This window comes from Microtus ochrogaster, chromosome 4, assembly GCF_000317375.1.
Source record: "Microtus ochrogaster isolate Prairie Vole_2 chromosome 4, MicOch1.0, whole genome shotgun sequence".
NCBI lineage: Eukaryota > Metazoa > Chordata > Mammalia > Rodentia > Cricetidae > Microtus > Microtus ochrogaster.
In genome coordinates this window covers 4,367,529-4,391,352 of record NC_022011.1, presented here as the reverse complement: position 1 = coordinate 4,391,352, position 23,824 = coordinate 4,367,529, and the positions used below count along the sequence as shown (strand labels likewise).

Genomic DNA, 23,824 nt, shown 5'->3' with positions numbered 1-23,824 from the left:
GACCTCCATGGGCACCAGTCACACATGTGATGCACATATATACATACAGGTGAAGCGTTCATACACACAGAATAAAACCAAAAACAAATTTAAATGCATTTTGAAAATAGAGATATTAGCTGGGCACGATGAGAAATAGAGGAAGGAGCATCGGGAGTTCAGTCGGGGAGTTCAGGGCAAGCCTTCGGTACATATGGATTTGAGTGCAGTCTGGGCTACATGAAATTCTGTCTCAGAAAATAACAATTAGCTGGCTGCAGTCGTGCACACTTTTAATCCTAACACAGGGGCAGGCTGATCTCTGTGAGTTCAAGGCCAGCCTGATCTACGTAGTGAGCCTGATCTGCGTAGTGAGTTCCAGGACAGCCAAAACCGTATAATGAGGTCCTGTTTTGAAAACAAACAGAATAATGATAATAACTAGGCATGGTAATGCATGCCTTTCCGGTGTGTGTGGGGAATCTTGCTGTGTAGCCTGGCTGACCGGGAACTCACAGAGATCCCCGTTTCTACCTTCAGTGCTGATGCACTGTAAGAGATTGGTATCAGCTCAGGACAAGGAGAGTCATTTGCCTCAGAGGGACAGATGGCAGGGAATGAGAGACAAAGACAGGAAGGTAGAGGATGAGGAAAAGGTGAAGGGAACAAGGGAAAGGGATATTCTTCCTGGAGGGGAACAAAGACTGCCTCTGGTTGGAGGAGATGGAGAGGAAACGGAGGTGGCACGCAGGAAAATGGCAGTTTATAAAGGAAAGGGGAGGGGCGACCCTGTGTTAGGATGAGGTGTTTAGCTTTAACTGGGCATGTAGGGTAGCCGAATGGGGCTAGACCTTGGTAGTTTGGTAGCTGGACTTTAGTTGTGGAGCCTCAGGAGGAGGAAGTAGCTAAATAAGGGAACAGACCTTGGTGGCCAGTTTTAGGGCTGTAATCTGTAATCTAGTGGTTTTTAGCTAGGCAGAGGGATTGGGGGAGAAGAGCAAGGCCTGCCAGAGTCATGGTTGCCGAGTCCAGGCTGGCTAGAGTCCCTTCATGCACCACCACACCTGACTCTTGCCTTTAATTCCACTATTTGGGAGGCAGAAGCAGGTGGATCTCCATGAGTTCAAGCCCACTCTGGTCTGGTAGGAAGTTCCAGGCCAGACAGGGCTATATAAAAGCCTGTCTTAGAGAAAGTTACTACTACTAATAAGCAAAGTGAAGTTGAAGATGAGGGGTTAGAAAAGAAGGGCTAGGATGTGGCTGGAAAGTGGAGGTAAGGATTGCATATTAATGTTTTTGAAGGGTTTTGTTTGTTTTAAAGATTTGTTTTTTAATATATATGTATGTCTTATTTGACAAAAAAAAAATCCTGGGGAGATGAAACACCCAGATTGGGAACCCATAATAAATAGACCAAAGTACAGATACCACCAAAGATTGCTTACTTTTAATGGGGCTACTTAGAGGGATATGGGTGAGGGGCAGAAATGACTCAAAACAAAAGCATCACCAAAGCCCACCCCAGCATGCGTGACAGCTCAAAAAAGCTGGGCACCTGAAGAGCACTGCACTGCCTGCCTAAGGCTTGTCTGGTTGGAGTCTGTCCTTTCCAGGGAACTCTGGTCTAGACCTCTTCCAGACAGTCCAGCTGGCTTCTACTTTCTCCAGGAAGCTGGTCTGGTCTCAGTCTTCTTGGCAGCTCAACTGCTCTGGCTGGGGGAGGGGGGAGGATGGGGATGTTAGTAAATCTGGTCAGTTTCAGGTACTTCCTGAGCTATCTTGAGTTGTTTACCTTCCGTCTCAAGGAGCTCCTCCCCTGCAGGATGGAATGACTTCCTCTCTGGTGGGCTGCTATAGTATCTGTATGTACCTACTTGAGTTTGTGTACACCATGTTCTTGCTAGTGCTGGTAGAAGCCAGAAGAGAACATCAGAAACTCCTGGAACCAGTTACAGGCAGCTGCAAGCCACCCAGTCTGGGTGCTGAGGACTAAGCAAGGGTCCTCTGCAGGAGCAGTAAATGCTCTTAACCTCTGAGCCATCTCTCCAGCCCTTTTGTTTCTGTTTTCTGAAAGCAGAGTCTTAGGTAGATGCGGTTGGACGTGGACTGTGCTCTGTAGTCCCTTGAACACATGAGCTTCTTCTGATCCTGTGTCCCTCCTGAGTTCTGTGTTACAGGGGCACCCCAACCAATCACCCTAAGATCAGTGCCACATTATTGATGAGCTTCAAACAAGAATCACATTCTTTAGCCCTCCAGAACACAGTAGATTCAGGGTGCGTCTCCAGAACCTCGTGGTGGGGTTTCAGCCTGGCCACTGTTGGCACTCTGGAGAAGCACTGGACCCCCAAGCGTGCTGGAGATTAACTTCAGTGAAGCTAGCGTGGGGATGGACCCTCCAGCACGCCCTGGGACAGCTCAGCCAGAAGCACAGGGGCCCTCAGCCTGCATAGTGGATACATTCCCCGCATGCTTCTCTACCCTACGGCCTCTCCCTATTGGTCTGCTCAGTTCTAGTCCTATTCAACATTGTTTTCCACTACCATCTTTTTGTGCTCTCTTGCCTCAGCCTTTGCTGTTGCTGTATATGAGCACAAGCCACCACAACTGTCCATCTTGGTATCCCCTTGTTTAAACGATGCCTAATGGACAGGGTTCAAAGACAGGGCTCGGATCCATCTCTCCTCGTTTGTGCGGTGTGAAACTATTAATAATATATAATTGTTGGACGTGTACTATAAATGGCTCCTTGTGATCTTTTCCCTGCTTTGTAGAGCACTGTTTTTCCTTGGGAGAATTTCTTTTTTTTTTTTTTTTTTTTGGTTTTTTCGAGACAGGGTTTCTCTGTGGTTTTGGAGCCTGTCCTGGAACTAGCTCTTGTAGACCAGGCTGGATTCGAACTCCCAGAGATCTGCCTGCCTCTGCCTCCCGAGTGCTGGGATTAAAGGCGTACGCCACCACCGCCCGGCTGGAGAATTTCTTTTATAGTATTTGAGGCTATAGTGTAGATATTCGAGCTCCCGTAATACAGCCTAGTCAAGCATTCCATTGGAAGGTTATGATGTCCTTTTTCTTCTATGTAAGCAACAGATTTAAGGATCCTCGTAGGTCTATTTTTGCCATATCTGTGATAATTTCTGGCACCGTACTCAGGTCAAAGGGCTTATTTATGGGTTTTTTGTTGTTTGTTTGTTTTGGTTTTTCAAGACAGAGTTTCTCTGTAGCTTTGGAGCCTGTCCTGGAACTAGCTCTTGTAGACCAGGCTGGCCTCGAACTCACAGAGATCCACCTGCCTCTGCCTCCCAAGTGGCAGAGGTATTAAAGGCATGCCCCACTACCACCCAACTTAGCAATGGCCTTTCAATTAGTATTTTTCAGTGTGCTGTGTGTATACAGCTTTACTCTGGAAAACCCCAGCATCTTTCCAGTCAGTTCTACATGCTTTCCCTCTGTGCCTTTCATCCTAACACTCTTCAGAAGCGTGTTTGCTGTGTGAGGCAGATATGTCCCCAGACAAAGAAGAACTGAGACTTCGAAGGCAGTGTCTCCTGCCACTCTCACTACTGTTGTGTGAGCACATCCTGATCAGGTAGATACTTCCCTTTTCCTCGAGTCTAACACCCGATATCAGCAGGAAATAGGCCCGGACTGATCGATCACTCTGATGGGTCTTTGGTCCTCAGATGGGTCATTTTCTTTTGCCAGAGCATCTAACATATTTGGACATTGGAGCTATGTAGCACCTTCATATTGTGGCTGGGAAGCCCAGTGCCCCATTTCAAGGCTGTTTCCTTGGGCGTGGGAAGGAAGGAGTCTGGGCATTTCTAACCTAAATTCAAGCAGATATCCTCAGCACAATGCCCATCAGTTTGCATAAATCTGCTTAAAACGCTTCCTTTCTTCCACAGCTCCAGGACCTGAGGTTTATAGTGGTGTCAGTCTAAGATCTGAGGCCAGCCTTCACGGGAGGCCTTTTAGAGAGGAGTTTTGAACCAATGCCAGAGACTCCAGGTTCTGTCGAGTGTCTCCTATCTAAGGCAGAAACACGAGGCCCCGATCTTTTTTGTTGTTGTTCTTGTCCATTTCTATAGAAACAGTGCCGTCTGAAAGCTGTGTTTCCCAGGATCCAGCAGGCACTTCTTCCTTGAGTTTGTTCCCCTGTCCAAACCCCTGTGGGGAAAGCGAGCTGCAGCAGTCAAACGACTTTGAGACCTTGGGTGGGTGTGGAAGTCAGAACTGTCTAGGCCTTTGTTTTCCAGCCTCAAAGTTTGAACCATTGCGTCATGTATTCATTGGTGCTCATCAGCTCACCTCAGAAAGAGCATGACACAAGCCCATTCATGCCCCCGTGAGTTAGCCAGGATGTGAGGCCTTGAGAGCTTCACAGCCAGGAACAAGTATCTTCTCTCTCTGAGGCAGGTGAGGCCAACACAGGATGAGTGATGATGAGACCTGGGTTGGGGCTCAGCTTTAGTCTGAGACAGTGGCAGAAAGCCACAGATTCCAGGAAGCGTCCAGGAGGAAGCTGTAATGGTCCGCCCCGGGGCTTAACCTCTCAGCAGTTTCTCTGTGATGCCTAACGTACAGAGAAAATGACTCATGTTCTCACAGTGCTCAGCAAGTTTCCCTAGAGAGGTCTGTGTGTCTGTGAGATCTCTGTCCTCTGCTTCCCCCAGTGAGCCACAGAGGGGACACACACACACACACACACACACACACACACACACACACACACACACGCTACAGACAGCCCTTCCAGAAGCAGACTGAGCGAGTTTTCTGTGTTCTTGGGCACTGAGCATCTACTCCCTTGGCTCTTCAGGTGCAACAGTCACAGCTAACCTTTCTGCAGATGGGGAGATGGTTTTTTTCTGTGGTCTAGAAAGGACTAGCTAGAGGAGGGGGAGGGTAGGTACTGGGGAGATGGTCCAGGGGTTATGAGCACTGGCTGCTGTTACAGAAGCCTCAGGTTCATTTCTGGGCCGCCCATGTGACCCCTCACGGATACCTGTAACTGCTGTTTCAGGGACTCTCGTGCCCTCTCTGGCTGCTGCTGGTATTGCATGCACATTCGGACAAAACACTCAAAAAATTTAAAAGTACACATAAAAAAATTTAAATATTTTTAAAAATAAAAAAGGCCAGCTGGGTGTGGTGACACACACCTGTTATCTTAGTACATGGAAGGCCAAAAGGCAGGGAAATTACTGCAAGTTTGAGGCCAGCCTAGCCTACATAGTAAGTCCAAGGCCAGCCTAAGCTGCATAGCAAACCTTACCTCAAAAGAGTGAGGGAACCAGGGAGTTGGCTCAGCTGATAAGAGCACTTACCCTGCCAGCGTGAGGACCCGAGTTCAAGCCCCCACATGAAAGTCTGGCTTGGTTGTGTGTGCCTGTAACCCCAGCCAGCATCATTGAGGGTGGAGACGGGGTGGTGGGCCTGAGAGGGCTTGCTGTCCAGTCAGCCCAGCTAGAGGAGGGGGTCCCGGGTGGGGGACATCGTGGGGGCCACTTCCCATTCAATAAGAGACTTTTCAAGGCAATAAGGTAGACTGAGGTAGACACCTGATACATTGATCTGGCCTCCGCATGTGTGTTTATGTACACGCTCACGTGTATGTGCTATACACACATATGACACATGTATACACAGCATACAAAGGGAGCTGGTAGAAGCCAAGACTTGAATCTAGACGCGCTGGCTAACCGTGCTTATGTAGACTGACAGTACCTTTTACTAAAGTCTTATCCTAGACCAGGCACACATTATTATTCTTCTCACTTTTCAGATGAGTGGATTGAATTTCCAGATGCCCACACCATTTCGTAGCCATACAGTTGACAGCCAAGTGTGCTGGACCTCTGTGTTCTTCACTGACCGCCTTCAAGATTTGAAGTCCTGCGGCCTTTTAGCCGTTGGGACTTTCTCTCTGAAGCTGTCCCTGGTGCAGTTCACGGCACCCTCTATCCCTTTGCCCCTACAGCCTCTTGTTTGCTGAGTTGCCAGGTTGGAAGCGTAATACCTACCTTGCAGGTGATATTGTTTCCCAGGACTGGGAAAGAAAACACTTAGCTGAGTGTCTCCAGCAGAGTGGGTGTTTGAAGCATGTCCCTGCCTGCCTGAACTCCTGCCCCTTGGTTGTATTCTGCTTCCTGTTGAATGTGGGTTAGAGCTGATGTGTCTGGAATATATAGCCTGCGGGGGAGGCCAAGACACCCATTAATATATGACTGCTGGCTGCTTGATTGCTGGTACTGTCCCCTCTGAGAACAGATGGACACCCTAGATACTGAGATCTTAACGTCCAGCACCATGTAGTAGTGGGAAGTTCCAGGAGACAGCAACAGGGTGTGCTGGCGTTCCATGGGAGCACAGTGTGTAGATAAGAGGAGATTTTTCTGGCTTACTGTGGATATGCATATTTTAGAATTTGGGGGGCTTAAGGCTTATGAGTATTGGGGACGTCATTAGTGCCCTGCTGGGTAACCTGGAAGGATAGAATAGGGAGCTGCTGGAGTCTCCCGCAGTTCAAGATCAGAAACCAAAGTAAAGTAACTATTACATTTTTTATGTTTGTTGTTTTGAGATAGGCTCTCCTACAGCCAAGGATGGCTTCAAACTCCAGCTGACAAGCACAGTGAACTCCTGATTCTCCTGCTTCCACCTCCTACGGTTATAAGCATACAATACCACGCCTGGCAAATGTTAAGTCAGTGTTCTGAATGGCTGTACGAGGGCTGGAGAGATGGCTCAGCCGTTAAGAGCACTAGCTGTTCTTCCAAAGATCCTGAGTTCAGTTCCCAGCAACCACATGGTGGCTCACAACCATCTGTAATAAGATCTGGTGCCCTTTTCTAGCCTGCAGGCATACATGCAGGAAGAACACTGTAAAGATAATAAATAAATAAATAAATAAACCTCAAAAAAAAAAAAAGAATACGGTAGTAACCATGGGGCTCCAGAACAATCTGCAATAAATAATCACCTCATTTTTGTCCCAGCCACAGGGCTCTCTGTCCAGAAGCCTATTTCTTTTGGATTGCTTTTCAGAGATACTTTTCCATTTTTGTTGTTGGTGTTTTCCATTTTATTTATGTGGGGATGGACACAGTCCAGGGGAAGGCATCAGCTCTCATAAGGAGCTGGAGCTGCCGACGTCTGTGAACCTCCTGACATAGCTGCCGGCAACTGAGCTCCGTTCCTTGTGATTGATGAGGAAGTGTTTGTAACCACTGAGCCATTTCTCCAGCTCTCAAATACAGCTTTAAGAGGACACATGTGGACTAGGGTTGTAGCTCAGTGACACAGTTTTTGCCTGGTATGTGTAAGGTCCTGGTCAATACACCATTGTCTCACACACACACACACACACACACACACACACACACACACACACTAATAAATAATGAAGTACAAATGAGCATATTAGCAGGGAAACAGATCACTTTCTACTATTAAGATGATAAGATTTATTAGCAGTATGCCCTAGGATCTTCTCGTAGGCTACGGAATAAGTATGCCCATCTCTTATAGCTTGTTTATTTTTGGGGTGCTGGGGAGTCAAATCCAAGGCCGCATGCTAGGTGAGTGCTCACCACTGAGCTAGCTCCCCTGCCCTGTTCGTAGCTTCCTGTAACGTGCTGTTGATGTTTCATTGCATGGATGGTGATGTAACCAAAGTCAGTCCCTCACTGATGCACATCTAAGTTGTCTCTGCACTTTGCTGTGTCAGCCGGGAATTGTTGATGAAGTTGATGGATGGTGTAGACGGGTAAGGAAAAGTGGCTTCAGAGCGCCCTGTAGGAATTTGGAGATGCGTGCGGACAAGCACTTTTAGCGCGGTTTCTGGGCAAATGTCACGGGTGCACAGGTTTGAATGAATGCCTTGCTGAAGGATCTGACTTTAGCCTCTGCTGGGTTCTGCTTCTAAATCTACTCTTTAGCAGTATGGGTTTAGGCATGTCATCTCACCTTGGAGTTTCCTCTTGGTGAGGATGCTAGGTGATGCTGTGTGTGGTCGACAGAGTCGTGTTTTGTGCTCTGATTTGTGCGGTCCTCGTGATGGTTCTGTAAGTCGAATGGTGGTCTTCCAAATCTAAGCCTTTAATAAATTAATCTGAGTTCTACATCAAGAAATCGGTGTTCATGCCAAGTGGTGGTAGTGCACGCGTTTAATCCCAGCACTCAGGAGACAGGCAGGTAGATTTCTGAATTCAAACATTGATACTCACAACTAACAGGCTTTAAAAATAAAAATATAGGGGGCTACAGAGCCTGCACAGTAGTTAAGAGCATGGACTGTTCTTGCCAAGGACCCGTGTTTGGTTCCCAGCACCCACACTGGGCAGCTCACAGCCCCCTCTAACTCCATTTCCAGGGGGTCTAATGCCCTCTTCTGGCCTGCTCAGGCACTGCACATGAGTGCTGTACTGGCGTACCTGCAGGCAAAGCTGCTGTCCGCCTCAGGTGGAAAACAACAAAGAGCTGGCTTTAAGAATGATCTCTGTTATTTCTGTAGGTGAGGAATAATGGGAAGTGGAGGAAGCTCTTAGGAAGATGAAAAAGACCACGTGACTGAGGTGGTTATGGAAATGACAGGTTTCAGATAGGTCTGGGAACTACTTTTAGCGTTTTCATTGCCTAGCTATGTGACTTTAATGAACATGTTAAACCTCTTAGCTAGACGTGATGGCACACGCTTATATTTAAGGTGAATTAGTCTTTATCTTTTTTTTTTTTTTTCATTTTTCAAGACAAGGTTTCTCTGTTTAACAGTCCTGGGTGTCCTAGAACCTGCTTTGTAGACCAGGCTGGTCTCGAGCTCCACAGAGATCCACCTGCCTGTGCCTCCCAGGTGCTGGGATTAAAGGTGAGCACCACCACTGCCCGGCTAGTCTTTATCTTATATCTATTGTTCCTGGTCATCTTTCTAGGATTAAGGAGAAGCAAAATTCTTCGGGTGAGCCTGCAGACATGTGCTGTAGAATAAAAGCCAGGGCTACTCCATGGTTCTCATGGCTCCTGGCACCCTCTGGAATAGAATCAAGCCCTGGTCCCTTTCTTCCCTTCTTCTCCCGAGCCACGTGTTAGCCCAGGACTCCTCAGAGAGGATATCGTCAAGGAGGCAAGGCTGTCTCTAAGCAGCCTTCGCTTTCCTACTCGCACATTCCAGCTTTCCAGGAGGATACTGCCTAAGTGTGTGTGCTCTGAAGCTTTGGGGTTCAGGGGCTCCTGAAAGCCGGCCCTGGACTCCTGGGAGCTGCCTGTGGCTCGTTATGATAGTTAAGCCCTGGGGCCCCGTTGACTGACTTCATCCGACTCCATAAGCTCTGCCAACTTCCCAGCTTCACAGGGTGGAATCTTGCTACAGGAAACCAAAATGTGTTGCCCCAGAAGATGCCTGGTGGATATAAATTTTTTTTTAATCTTTTTTTTTTCGAGACAGGGTTTCTTTGTAGCTTTGGAACCTGTCCTGGAACTCCCTTTGTAGACCAGGCTGGCCTCGAACTCACAGAGATCCACCTGCCTCTGCCTCCCGAATGCTGGGATTAAAGGCGTGCGCCACCACCGCCCGGCTGGATATAAATATTTTTGATCAAAAGGCAATTAAAAAGTACCACAAGAGGGGCAGGCATGTTGGTGCACACCTTTAGTTTAATTTCAGTTCTCCTAGGATGACTCTCACCTGGTCTACAAGGCTGTATAAAAAGACTTTGGAGAGAGAGAGAGAGAGGGAAGGAAGGAAAGAAGGTGAGGGGGGATATACTCAGCATGTTTAAGCCCTGGATTCGATACTTAGCACAAAGAATAAAGATGGCTGGATGGATGCAGATGCAGGGGCTGGAGAGGTGGTCAGCAGGTAGAGAAGAAAGGGGAGGAGGCCCTTTCTGCCCTCCCAGCTTTCCCCCAACAGGCTATAATTCTCCTTTCTGAAAGCCGCTCTTATCAGTAAAGAAACCTCGCTCCATGAGTTTGCTCCCTGGGTTTACATCAGTTTCCTGCCTCTGTAAGTGCTTCCCTTTGTCTTTGTGGCTTCTCTGAACTGCACTGTTCATTGTTGTAAAGTTCTAGCCGCACGGAGGCTTCGCCCATGTGACACATACTGAATGCGTTAATAAGCTTGTTTTTCTCTTCTTACTCTGTCTTTTATTACAGGGTCTGTCTGGACTACCGAGACTGCCAGCTTCGGCTGTTTGGGGGAGGGGGTGTTTCTTCCTCCAGGGGCGTGCATCCTGCCTCCTCTCTGGCTTTGCTTCTCCTCCTTGCTGCACGTCCCTGCTGTTGAGTCATTTCAAAGTGTGGTGATGCCGCGGTGTTTCTGTCCGCGCTGCTTCCGTGGATACCTACCATTTCCGGTTGCAGCAGTGATGAGCACCTGTGTGATGCAGTGCTGCTGTGGACATCTTAACATGCACTTTTGGCTGGAGATTGACCTCGGGGCTTTGTACGTGTGAGACAGCACTCTACTGCTGAGCTACATGCTTAGCCTTGAGACTACACTTTATTTTTTTTTCAAATCATATTACTTCGTGTGTGAGTGTTTTGTCTACATGTCTGTCTGTGCACCGCATGCGTACTTGGTATTCACAGAGGCCAGAAGAGGGCGTCAGATTTCCTGGAACTAGAGTCACAGGTGTCGTGAGCCATCATATTGGTGCTGGGAGTTGAACCCAGATCCTCTGAAAGAGTAGCCAGTGCTCAATGGTGACCGCCTCTCCAGCCCCACTGCCAGACTTTTCCACAGTGGCTATTATTCACTTACACGTTCCCACCAGCCATGCATGCGAGGTATCTGGTCTCTCCACATCCTCCCTCTGGGAGTGCGACTCCATATTGCCTAACATTCACTCAGCCCTCGGCTTGACCCCAGCAACACAAATCAAGGGGGTGGACTAATTGCTAGCTTGGATGTATGCTGGTGACTTGTAGTCAGTAACTCCAACTGCTGGGGAGATGGCTCCGTGATTAAGAGAACCGGCCACTCTTCCAGAGGACCCAGGTTCAATTCCCAGCAACCACCTGTAACTTCAGTACCAGGGGAATCCGAATCCCTTTTCTGGCCTCTGTGGTGCATAGACAGGCAGGCAAAGCACCCGTACATGTAAAATAAAAATAAATAAAACTTTTTTGGGGGAGAGGGGCCCTTGCAGGTAGAATTGAAAAGAAGTATGACGAACTTAAGTTACCAGAAACTGCAGAAAGTGTCTGTGGGTAACAGTGTCACATCCTTGGATGCCCGCTGTGTGTAGATTGTCTCCGGGAAATCATCATCCTTTAGATGTAACTCAACAAGGCTACCAGCAACTGATGCCGTGAATGTTCCCAGCCTTGGTTCTCTGACCTGGTGAACAAAGAGGCTGGACACACAAGCCGATGGTGAGGTGGTCCTCCCTCCACCAAGACCAAATAGAGGGGCTGAAGAGGTAGCTCAGGGGTTAAGGACATGGACTGTTCTTCCAGAAGACCTGAGTTCAGTTCCTAACCCTCATATATCAGGGGGCTCAACACACCTGCAACTCCAGCTCCAGAGCATCTGGCTCTCCTGTCCTTCACGGGGCACCTCACATAATAGCAGCATACACTCATACACATACAAATGAAAAGAATATTTAAATAATGGTAAGACGATGTGTAAAAACGCCATCTGAGACTTGTAACCACCTGCTGGACGGAGACTCCGGATGCTACCACTTGGTAGTTCTTAATCTAGTCAGGGGGCGGCTTTCTAATTCCCTCTTTCTCTTTTCCTCACAGTAGCACTGACTGGACGCACTGGACATGAGATGCATGGTGCTGACCATGGAGAAATCACCGTGCTGAGCAGTAGGACAGTCCAGGTAAAACACCATGTTTGTCTTCAGGACAAAAGGAAGATGCTGTGTTCAGATTACTGCTGGCCAGTCTGATTGCTATAGCAGTGAGCCCTGCCTACCATCCGCGAGCATCGAAGGCTAGTCGGAGCAGGGAAGTGACTGTGACTGAAGCTGCCCAGTAGGAGGCACTAGAGAGGCAGCCCATGAGGTGGGAAGAGGGGCGTGGTTGCCAGCACCCAGTTCACTAAGGCTCCGTAGGTCCCTCCCTTCCAGTTTGGTCCATGTTACCATGTTAACCCCAAGTAAAGGTCGTTTCAACACAGGACTGCCAATCCTGTGAACCTCTAGGATTGTAGACCTGAGGCACTTGGCTCTGCTTCCTGGTGTCTTCCCTGTGTGGCTCAGGCTGTCCTGGAACTCACTCTGTAGACCACGCTGGCCTCGAACTCACAGAGATCCAGCTGCTTCTGATTCCTAAGTGCTTGTTTCAAAGGCATGTGCCACTGCCACCCAGCTTCCTAGTGCCTTTTAATTTTTTGAATAGTCAAATGTTCAAAACAAAACTATTTAAAGCCATATAACGACAGCCTCTGTCTCCATCTGCTCATACCCCTGCCCACCTTCTTGAAGGCAGAGATGAGCGCTGTGAGCAGGTTCTGTCCCTTTGGTTTCCTTCTATGTGTCACACACGATTAGGACAATTATTCCTTGTGTATATACAAATAAAAATAGACTGTTCCTCTTCTTTTCCTTTATTTTTAATATTACTAGTGTTCTTTCTGGGCCTTTTTTTTTTTTTTTTTTTTTGACATGGGGTCTCACATGATTTAGGCAGTCCTCCGGGTCCTCAAATTGCTGGTGGCTGAGGATGACCTTTTATTCCTGATCTTTGCCTCGGCCTGCTGAGCGCTGGATTATGGGTGTGTGTAACCACACCTGACCCCTTTCTCCTTTCGTGTAAAAGCTAACATATTCACACCTTTCTTTGCAGGCAGGGACGCCTGCAGTGAGCGCCCTGCCCAACCGCATCTTACGAAGACGCAAGAGAGAATGGGTGATGCCGCCAATATCTGTCCCCGAGAACGGCAAGGGTCCTTTCCCTCAGAGGCTGAATCAGGTAGGTCTGTGCCTTCCGCTTGGGCAGCACTGATGTCTGCAGGGTCTATTGTCTGAAGACCTAAGAGCAAGGTTCCTTGCTGCCAGGTGGGGGCTGCAGAAGGCTCCTTGCCACCAGGTGAGGCACCTGTCACTTTGTCAGCTGTCGTTTTATTTTGTTTCCAGCTCAAATCTAATAAGGACAGAGGCACCAAGATTTTCTACAGCATCACTGGGCCTGGAGCAGACAGTCCGCCTGAGGGTGTCTTCACCATAGAGAAGGAGACAGGCTGGTTGCTGTTGAATATGCCACTGGACAGGGAAAAGATTGTCAAGTATGAGGTAGGTCGCCTTTAGTATCCAGTGTAGATGTCTTTCCTGAGGTTGGCCAAGGCCTGGTGAGGGAAGAACACCAGCTGACCCCGGACCTCTGTGCCTACAGCTTTATGGCCATGCAGTGTCTGAGAACGGTGCCTCTGTGGAAGAACCCATGAACATCTCCATCATCGTGACAGACCAGAATGACAACAAGCCCAAGTTCACTCAAGAGACCTTCAGAGGGAGGGTCATTGAGGGAGCAACACCGAGTAAGATTGGGGGGGGCTGCCCTGGGTCTGCGGGGTCCAGATCTAGTCGGGGATCAGCTTCTAGAGGTCGCTATGTGTCATATTCCCTCATCACACTGCCCCGCCCGCCCACTGCGGGAGTCCTGGTCGAAGCTGACCTGTGGCCGAGCTCTCCCAGAAGCTTGGGCTCAGCCAGACTTAGAAGCTCAGAGTTAAATCTGGACTTAGAATGAATGTCCCCAGTGACTGTGACCAGCATAAACTGAGAATCCACTTCCCAGGAAAGAAGGGCATGACGGCAAGTGGGTTCCAGGAAGCTGGCTGCCACTGAGCTAGAGAGAGATCCTTTTGGTGTTGGCAGAACATCACAGGGCTCCAGAGTCGGCAAGGCTGGTACTGGAGAGAGAAAGGTGCTAAGCGGCCCCTTCTCTGCAGGCACGCCTGTGATGCAGGTGACAGCCACAGATGAGGACGATGCCATCCACACTTACAATGGGGTGGTAGCTTACTTCATCCAAAGCCAAGAACCAAAGGAGCCACATGACCTCATGTTCACCATCCACAAAAGCACTGGGGTCATTAGTGTCCTCTCCAGTGGCCTGGACCGGGAGGTAAGTGACCTTTGGGAAGGTACTATGTGCTAAAGCCTGGCTAGAGTGGAAGCTTCTGTGGCTGCCCCAAGGTCAAGGCAAGGCAGTGGAGACCCAGGTCGTGTACATGGGCAGCCGTGGAGACCCAGTGGGCAGCCGTGGAGACCCAGGTCAGCTGCATTGACTTGGCTGCTCCTGCACTTAGTTTTGCTGTCCCACAGCTCTTTGGGCCAGTGACCTGCTGCCTAACCTGCTGGCTAGATCCCCTGGGGGGTGAGGAGGCAGCTGTAAAGTGCAGGCTTTTGAGCAATTCTCATTTCCTGTCCAATCGGCTCATTTAGTTTACGTGTTGCCGAGATTTGTCCCCTGTGTGCCACAAAGGAGAACTAGCTCCGTGGATACTGGAATTACCTTCTGTTTCCTAATGAATATCTTGGCCTATGTGGAGCAGCCGAGGGTTGGCCGGTGCTGGGGCTTCCACAGGAGAGCTGCCGGGAGATGAGGCTCCAGCCCCACACCCTCACAGTGGGTTCCTTCTGTGCTCTTTCTCCCCCAGAAAGTCCCCGAGTACACACTGACCATCCAGGCCACAGACATGGATGGAGAGGGCTCGACCACCACAGCGGTGGCCATAGTGGAGATCCTTGATGTCAACGACAATGCCCCTGAGTTTGAGCCACAGAAGGTAACTCCCATTCCTTCCTGCATTCCTCATCATGTAAAGGACCGAGGTTGGCTGCTTCTCCGAAACCAACCAAGTCCCAAGTCTGTCACTTACTGGCTGTGTAACCTTAGGCAAACCACCAGGTCTCTCTGTGCCAGTTTCTTAATCTGTGAAGTGGAGGTAATGATAAATGTCTGCTAAACTGCTCTGAATTTTCGATGCCGTGATCTGATCATGACCAGTCTTGATGTCATTTGAAACTTACGACCTCGAATCTAACCCCATAAACTGACATAGTTGCCAGGATAGAAAACTCCATGCTGGAGAAGTAGCTTAGTGGGCAAGAATATTTTCTGCTAACCCAAATGACCTGTTTGATCCCGGGACCCACATGGCGGAAGGAGAGAACCGGCCCTGTCCTTTGATTTCCACAAGCTCACCACACGACCTGCGCCCCACCCCCAATACATAATGTAATACAAAAATTAAAGGGGAAAAAACCCTCAACATCAGTTGAAGTGACACACGCCCCTCTGTGCGTGTGCACAAATCTCTAGCCTCGGAACACTAGTTAGGCCTCGTTAAAAATTTGCCCTTGGGAGATGGCTCAGTTTGTAAAGTGTTTACTGTTCAAGCATGGAGACCTGAGTAAAAAGCCAGGTGTGATGGCCCACACTTGTAATGCCATTGTTAGGAGGTCTGAAAAAAGATTCCTGGGGCTCCCTGGCTTGTCTCAGGAAATGAGGTGGTCAGCTTCTGCGGAGCAGTACCTGAAGTTGACCTCTCACCCCTGAAGGCACATGCATATGGGCATGTACATACATATGTTCATCCCGCAGCCGATGAACAGCCTGTCGTGTGACGCCAATCTCTGCTCTGATTGCACTGTGTCCCGACCCTCTCCCCGTACAGTATGAGGCCTCAGTGCCTGAGAACGCAGTGGGCCATGAGGTGCAGAGTCTAACCGTGACTGATCTGGATGACCCCGGCTCACCGGCATGGCGTGCCACCTACCGAATCGTGGGAGGTGATAATGGGGACCATTTCACGATCACCACTCACCCAGAGACCAACCAAGGCATCCTGACAACCAAGAAGGTAGGTCCGTTTGGGTTTCTAGGACAAAGGGACATCCTGCCCGGCTACTTCCCTTGGGTCATTCACTGGGGACTACACCAAGACAGTAGCTCCTGGTACTGGCCCCAGCTCTTGTGCTGAGAGCCCCTTTAAGCTTTTGAAACAGGGTCTTACTATGGATTTTGTTTTGGGGGTTCTGGGGACTGGGAGAGTATGGTGGTACTGAGGATGGTACTTTTATGGTCTGGTTTTCATCAGGATACAGAGTAAGGTGGGGTTAAAAAGCCTTTGGGATCACACTATGATCACATACTCGAATGTGGAATCTGGAAGGTCAGGAGTTCAAGTTCATTCTCAGCTATGTAGCCAATCTGAGACCAGCCTGGGCTACAAACAACCTAAATAAATGAATAAACACTTAAACAAAATCTAACCTTTAAGAGACAAGCATGTGGACATGGTGTCGCATGTTTGTAATCCCACCATCTAAGAATACACTCAAGCCAGCTTGGGTACCTTATGAGTTCAAGGCCAGGTAGAGCTATGTATATAGTGAGGCTAACTCAACCAGAAAAGATAATGACAACGTTTGATGGCTTGAGAATATGGGCCCATTTAAAAGGTTCTGGCCAGGTAAGAGGCGTATGCCTTTAATCCCAGCACTTGAGAGGCAGAAGTAGACAGATCTCTGTGAGTTTGAAGCCAGCCTGGTTTATAATGTGAGTTCTAGGACGGGCTCCAAAGCTACACAGAGAAACCCTGTCTTGAAAAACCAAAATAAATAAATAAATAAATAGAAAGAATGTGGACCTGAGGGCTGGAGAGATGGCTCAGAGGTTAAGAGCATTGCCTTCTCTTCCAAAGGTCCTGAGTTCAATTCCCAGCAACCACATGGTGGCTCACAACCATCTGTAATGGGGTCTGGTGCCCTCTTCTGGCCATCAGGCATACACACAGACAGAATATTGTATACATAATAAATAAATAAATAAATATTTGAAAAAAGAATGTGGACCCGATTTGGGCATGGTGACACATTTACTTACTAGCACTTGGAAGGTAGAGGCAGGAGGATTACTGCAAGTTTGTGGCCAACCTGGTCTACATATCAAGCCATTCCAGCCTTGCCTTAAAACAAACAATGAGTAAACAGATGAATAAAGACTATTTCAGAGCCAGGTGGTGGTGGCGCTTGCCTTTAATCCCAACACTCAGGAGGCAGAGGCCGGCCTGGTCTGCAGAGGGAGTTCCAGGACAGGCTCCAAAGCTACAGAGAAACCCTGTCTCAAACAAAACAAAAAAGACTATTTCAGATATGTTCTTTTGAGTGGTGTATACTGTTAATCCCATACCTTGGGTCTCTGAGTTCAAACACAGCCTGGTCTTCGATAATTGCGTTCCAGGCCAGGGATTGAAAGCCAACTCAGTGGTTAAGAGTTCCAGGCCAAGCTGGGCAGTGGTGACCCACATCTTTAATCCCAGTACTTGGGAGGCAGAGACAGGTAAATCTCTGAGTTTGAACCAGCCTGATCTACAGAGTGAGTTACAGGACTACCAGGGCTATACAGAGAAACTCTGCTTCAAAAAACAAACAAAAAAAGTTTCAGACCAGCCAGGACTATATAGTAAAACTGTCTAAATAAATAAGAGGAGGAAAAACTATTATGCATCTTATAAATATATAAGGCTATAATATATATAGAAAGATAATTATAAAATATAAGGAAGGGTTCCTAACTGTTTTGGTGTGTGCACTACATTGGAGCACAGCTACAGCAGAAAGCACGGTGAGGTGGTCAGATACTTGCATTTGTTTGCAGACATTCCAAGTGCAGTGGATCCTGTGTGTCGGCCTGGTGACGCATTACCACCACTGCTATTCAGAAATAGAGCATGAACAACTGAAAACATCCTGAACAAATTAAATTAGAAGCCCCTTTCAGAAGTTACGTTCCTTGAGAACTCAGTCTACATTAAAACCATACCAAAGCTTGCTTTGTGTATTAAACATGTTCTTGGCTTTAATTATAAACAGGTTTCTCACTCCAGTATATGAGTGACCATGGGGACACCGGCAAGTCACAAGAGACACAGAGGTGGTTCTTTGTCTGTAACATTGGTAGGATGCAGCATCCTACCCAGGCTAGTCACCAGAGGCAACTCAGTCATGACTAACATGCCCACAGCTTCTCGGCCATCCTAGAGGACAGCACTGTCCCATTGGGAACGAACCTTCAAGGGCTCGCTAAGCCTTTGGGGTGGTCTAAGAGACCCCAGTAGATTTCCTCTTAGGAAACATGGGGGGAACGGAGTGGGGGGGCAGGATGGTTGTTGACCAGAGTCTTGGTCCCTGTACTGTGACCCTGCTGATGTCCACAGGCCACTTCACAAACTGCTGCCTCAGCTTCCTCTTCTCTCCTAGGGCTTGGATTTTGAGGCTCAGAACCAACACACCCTGTACATAGCAGTGACCAATGAGGCTGACTTTGTGTTGAATCTCCCGACGGCCACTGCCACCGTAGTGGTCCACGTGGAAGATGTCAATGAGGCCCCTGTGTTTGTCCCACCTTCCAAAGTCGTTGAGGTCCAGGAGGGTATCTCTGTTGGGGAACTGGTCTGCTTCTATACTGCCCAGGACCCAGACAAGGAGGACCAGAAGATCAGGTACCTGGGGACTGGGCACCAGGTCAGCCACGTACATAGGTACGCTCGGGTGGCTTGTTCCTTCATCATTAAGTTTGTTCAATACCAGTGCCATCATCCTTGCACCAAACCCTTCCTGCCATGCTCAAGGCTGAAGGCTCTGCACTTGGTCTAGGAGGCTCTGAATGATTGCAGTAGGATTCTTCATGTGCTAGCTGTGACCCTTCTCAACTTTCTGTCCAGCTACCACATCTTGAGAGACCCAGCTGGCTGGCTCGCCATGGACACAGACAGCGGTCAAGTCACGGCTGCAGGCATCTTAGATCGTGAGGATGAACGGTTTGTGAGGAACAACATCTATGAAGCCATGGTTTTGGCCACAGACAATGGTGAGAGCTTTCTGCCAGTCCTTCCATGGGCAGGCCTATGGTACCCAGAGCAAACACAGTCTGTTCCCTCCTTAGCAAGAGATGCTGGTAGGGAGGAGATTGACAAACCAGGCTGGATTTAAAGTCCTGACTGCTATGATCCTAATTTTTCTGAATCCCAAGAGATAGGCAAGGTACCGAGGACTCACTTTTCCGCTTGTTTTTAGTTCACTGAACTCTGAATTAACCTCTCAGTTTCTACTGATGGTTGACTGACAGGGACCGCTGGGCATCCCACAAATGATTAGTGGTGTTGCACCATTACCAGGGAGATTTTGATATTATACAGTCTCTGCTTAACAGCTAGTGAATCAAGGCCTTGAGGCTGGTTTCTCTGAAGCTTCAGGTTTCCTGAAGCTGATCAGCAGACAATTGTACAAGCATGAGGTAGCATGTGGGTTTTACTCTGTGATCAATTATAATGGCTGTCTGAATGCAGTAGCTGCGGCTGCACTGTGATTTGTTAGTAATGTCTGCTGTGGACACAAATTAGAACAATGCTGTGATTGCCATGATTTCCCATTGCCAATTTAGTTTATAATGAAGTTAACGTGTGGAGGGGCTTAAGAGGGGAGAGCTGGGTGGTAACCAGGAGCCACTTGTAGGTGGGTTAAGTAAGTCTTAGGGGAACTTAACATTGGTTCATTCACCAATCAAGAGTAAGAGCAGAAGCTGAAGACATCATGTGTGTGATTGTGAACAGGGAGCCCTCCCACCACTGGCACTGGGACCCTCCTGATAACACTCACCGACATCAACGACCATGGCCCACTCCCAGAACCACGCCAGATCACCATCTGTAACCAAAGTCCTGTGCCTCAAGTGCTGAACATCACGGACAAGGACTTGTCTCCCAACTCCTCCCCTTTCCAGGCCCAGCTAACACATGATTCGGACATCTACTGGGCAGCAGAAGTCAGCGAGAAAGGTAACTAACTCAGTTGTGGTAGCAAGAGGCTGCCAGTTCCGCTGGGTGGGTGTCGGTCCCACAGTAGTTACCACACCTGCGTTCCTGTTATCACACCTGTGGGTCACAGAGTCTCAAAAATGGGCATCAAGTGCTCTTCCTTAGCTTTATATCAGGAGCCCTAAAAGATGTCTTCAGAACCAAAACACATAGAACTAGGTATGATTACACTTAATCCCAGTACTCAGGAAGCAAAAGCAAGCAGATTTCTGTGGGTTCAAGGCCAGCCTGATCTACTTGGTGAGTTCTAAGGCTGTATGAGACCCTGTCTCAAAAGAACAAGCAAACAGCAGCATCCACAATAAAAGCACAAGCAAAAGTAGATAACCAGAGCTGGAGAGATTTTTCAGTGATTAAGAGCATCTGTGTCAGGGGCTGGAGAGATGGCTCAGTGGTTCAGAACACTAGCTGCCCTTCCAGAGGACACTGGTTCAATTCTCAGCACCCACATGGTGGGTCACAACCACCAGCAACTCCAGTTCCAGGGGCTCAGTCAGACGTTCTTTTCTGGTTTCCACAGCACTAGGTATGCATGTGGTGCACAGACAGACATGCAGGAAAAACACCTGTACACATTAAATAAAACTTAGAAAAGAGCATGTGTTGCTCATTAGAGGACCCAGGATCGATTCCCAGCACCCACATGGTAGTCCACAATCATCTGTAACTTCAGTGTCAAGGGATCGGGCATCTTCCTCTGACCTCCTTGGGCACCAAGCACACACTTTGTGCACATACATGCAGGCAAAACACTCATGTACATACAATAAAATAAATATTTGTTTAAAGACGGGTAACCAGGCAGGGCAGTAGTGACATATGTCCTTAATCTCAGCACTCAGGAAGACTCTGTGAGTCTGAGGCTCGCCTAAGTCTACAGAGTGAGTTCTAGAACTGTCTCAAAAAAGATAGGTAACCAGTTAATGTGAACATTAACCAATTAAGTTAGCTACTTCTTAGAATAATGTTTGAGACAGGGTTTTTCTGTGTAACCCTGGCTGTCCTGAAACTCACTTAGTAAACCAGTCTGGCATCACGTCAATCTCAAAGAGATTCTCCTGCCTCTACCTCCTGAGTTCTGGGATTAAAGGCATATGACATCATTCCCTGGCTTATATAATATATTTGAGACAAAGAATACTCTAGCAGCTGATTACAGCAAGAATATCAATCCAATATCACATGACTTCCAGAGCCTCCCATTTTGCTAATACTATAACTGCGTTCTTGTTTGGTTTTGATAAAATGACAGCTAAGCATGGCAGTTCACACCTGTAATCCCGGCACTGCCATGAGTTTGACACCAACCCAGACTACAAAGCAAGACTGCTGTGTAAAATAATTAATCAATTAAATCAATTTAAAAATAGGGAATTAATTAGGGCTAGAGATGTGGCTCTTCCAGTTGACCAGGTTCAATTCTCAGCACCCACATGGCAGCTCACAACTGTCTGTAACCACAGTTCCAGGGGATCCAGCACCACCCTCTTCTAGCCCCAAGAGCACCAGGCACTTACGTGGTACACAGATGTACAGACATGCTTGGAGGCAAAATACCCATACACATTAAAAAAGAGAGAAAGAGATGAATTAATTTGGGGGCTAGGGCTGGAGAGATGGCTGTCTTCCAGAGACCCTGAGTTCAATTCCCAGCAACCCACATGGTGGCTCACAACCATCTTTAATGAGATCTGGTGTCCTCTTCTGGTTTGCAGGCATTCATGCAGACAGAACACTATATAAATAAATAAATGAATGAATGAATGAATGAATGAATGAATGAACGAACGAACGAATAAATAAATAAATAAATAAATAAATAAATAAATAAATAAATAAATAAATGTATGTTTTTTTGGGCTAGTAAGGTTTCTCAAAGGGTTGCACAAACTTGGACCAGAGTTTGACTCCCAGAACCCAGAGGTGGACAGAGGAGACTGACTCCCAGAAGGCTCACTTCTGATCTTCTGATCTTCACATATGCCTTATAACACACGCTTGCCTGTGTGCACGCACACACACACACCAGCAACAAAAATAAGACAACAGCTGGGCAGTGGAGGCACACACCTTTAATCCCAGCACTCGAGAGGTAGACGTGATCTCTGTGAGTTCGAGGTCAGCCTGGTCTACAGAGTGAGTTTCAGGACAGGCTCCAAAGCTACAGAGAAACCCTGTCTCAAAAAAAGGGGGGGGGAGGGCTGGAGAGAGCTGGAGAGATGGCTCAGTAGTTAAGAGCATTGCCTGCTCTTCCAAAGGTCCTGAGTTCAATTCCCGGCAACCACATGGTGGCTCACAACCATCTGGAATGAGGTCTGGTGCCCTCTTCTGGCCTACAGACATATACACAGACAGAATATTGTATGCATAATAAATATATAAATATTTTTTAAAAAAGTAGTGATAAGACAATAAAAAATTAGTAAAAAAATGAAGTAACTTTTGTAACCCAATACTCCTTCTCACAGTGTTAAATTTTACTTTAGCCAGGGTTTTGGGAACATTTTGTTTGTTTTGTTTTGCTTTTGTGTTCTGGGTCTTGAGCCCAGAGCCTCACGGATGCTAAGCAGGTACTTCATCACGGCGCTACACTCAGACAAAGACTGCCTCTTGTTCGTCGGGTGCTGAGGCTCTTATCACCCCTTATCTTGTATTCATTGCTCACCATGCGTGACATCCCTAGACTAAGAAATTATCTGTCTCTCCAGGAGACACCGTGGCCTTGTCGCTGAAGAAGTTCCTGAAGCAAGACACATATGATTTGCACCTTTCTCTGTCTGATCAAGGCAACAGGGAACAGCTAACCATGATCAGGGCCAAAGTGTGTGACTGCTATGGCCACGTGGTGACCTGCCCCGAGCCCTGGAAGGGTGGTTTCGTCCTTCCCATCCTGGGTGCTGTCCTGGCTCTGCTGAGTGAGTACCATAAGCCTCCGTGTGCAACTAGGTACTTAAGAGATCTGATTTTTCTCAGAATTTCTGAAACTAAGAGTACATCCAATATTTCTCGTTCATTTGGTTCTTTTGTTTTATGCTTATGAGTGTTTTTACCTGAATGTATGTGTATCGTATGTGTGCCTCTACGAGCCATAATGGGGTTAGATAGCCTAGAACTGTAGCTATAGACAGCTCTGAGCTGCCATGTGGGTGCTGGGAATCAAACCCAGTCCCCTTCAAGAGTAGCCAGTGCTCTTAAACCGTTGAACTGTCTGTCTCCTCCCCAACTCATTCGTTTCTTAAACTCTCAATTCTACAAATATCATTTAATTGATAGATGTTTCTGGAGCTTGAAGAATGTGCCAGGCTAATGTTTTCCTGTCAAGTCACTTTGAGGCCTAAGCAGTGGTTCTGGGTAGTCTAGGAATTTGTTAGAAAGGCAGACTCTCAGTTTCAGGCAACCTTTCATTACTCCATCTGGCTGTCTCTTGCAATATACTCAATAAACCTGCTTTTAAAAGAACAGGCAGATTCTCTTGTCTGCCCTCCTGCAGACCTGATGATCCAGAAACTTAGAGGTGAGACCTAAGTTACCTGTGTTTTAACAAGCCATGAAGTGCTTTTAAACGTGCCACAGTGTAAGCATCATGGGCCAGAAAGCAGAAGTATTTCGTTAAAAACGAATCTTTCATGACAGCTGCTGGGAAACGGACACAACTGGAAGTCATTATGCTAAATGAAGTAAAAGAGACTCAAGAAGATGCTGCCACATGCTTCTGCTCTCATGTGGTACCCAGACTTAGGGTTATATATGTAAATATGTTTATGTGTGTGCATGTATGTGTGTGATCATAGGTATATATTCGCAGGTCATGAAACTAGAATGGGGATTCCAAGGTGAGGAAGTAGAAAGAAGTAATAGAGTAAGTGCATGGGCATGCCAGAGAGGAGCAGGAGGGCAGCGTGTGGGGAGAGAGCAGCACAGGTGGGCAGAGGAGCAGGAGGGCAGCGTGTGGGGAGAAGAGAGCAGCACAGGTGGGCAGCGGGGACAGGAGGGCAGCGTGTG

The 23,824-nt window shown here is 47.8% G+C and overlaps 1 protein-coding gene across 1 annotated transcript in view; it reads left to right on the top strand.

Moving 5' to 3' along the window:
* Positions 1 to 23,824, top strand: part of Cdh3 (cadherin 3) — a 47,002-nt gene that overhangs the window by 13,762 nt on the left and 9,416 nt on the right. Inside the window, exons 3-13 of the mRNA XM_026778683.1 lie at positions 11,734 to 11,816; positions 12,784 to 12,909; positions 13,074 to 13,229; positions 13,330 to 13,474; positions 13,889 to 14,064; positions 14,600 to 14,728; positions 15,620 to 15,805; positions 18,207 to 18,448; positions 18,671 to 18,816; positions 19,559 to 19,783; positions 22,531 to 22,737. Coding sequence (XP_026634484.1) covers positions 11,734 to 11,816; positions 12,784 to 12,909; positions 13,074 to 13,229; positions 13,330 to 13,474; positions 13,889 to 14,064; positions 14,600 to 14,728; positions 15,620 to 15,805; positions 18,207 to 18,448; positions 18,671 to 18,816; positions 19,559 to 19,783; positions 22,531 to 22,737 — 1,821 coding nt within the window. The remainder of the gene's footprint in view (positions 1 to 11,733; positions 11,817 to 12,783; positions 12,910 to 13,073; positions 13,230 to 13,329; positions 13,475 to 13,888; positions 14,065 to 14,599; positions 14,729 to 15,619; positions 15,806 to 18,206; positions 18,449 to 18,670; positions 18,817 to 19,558; positions 19,784 to 22,530; positions 22,738 to 23,824) is intronic.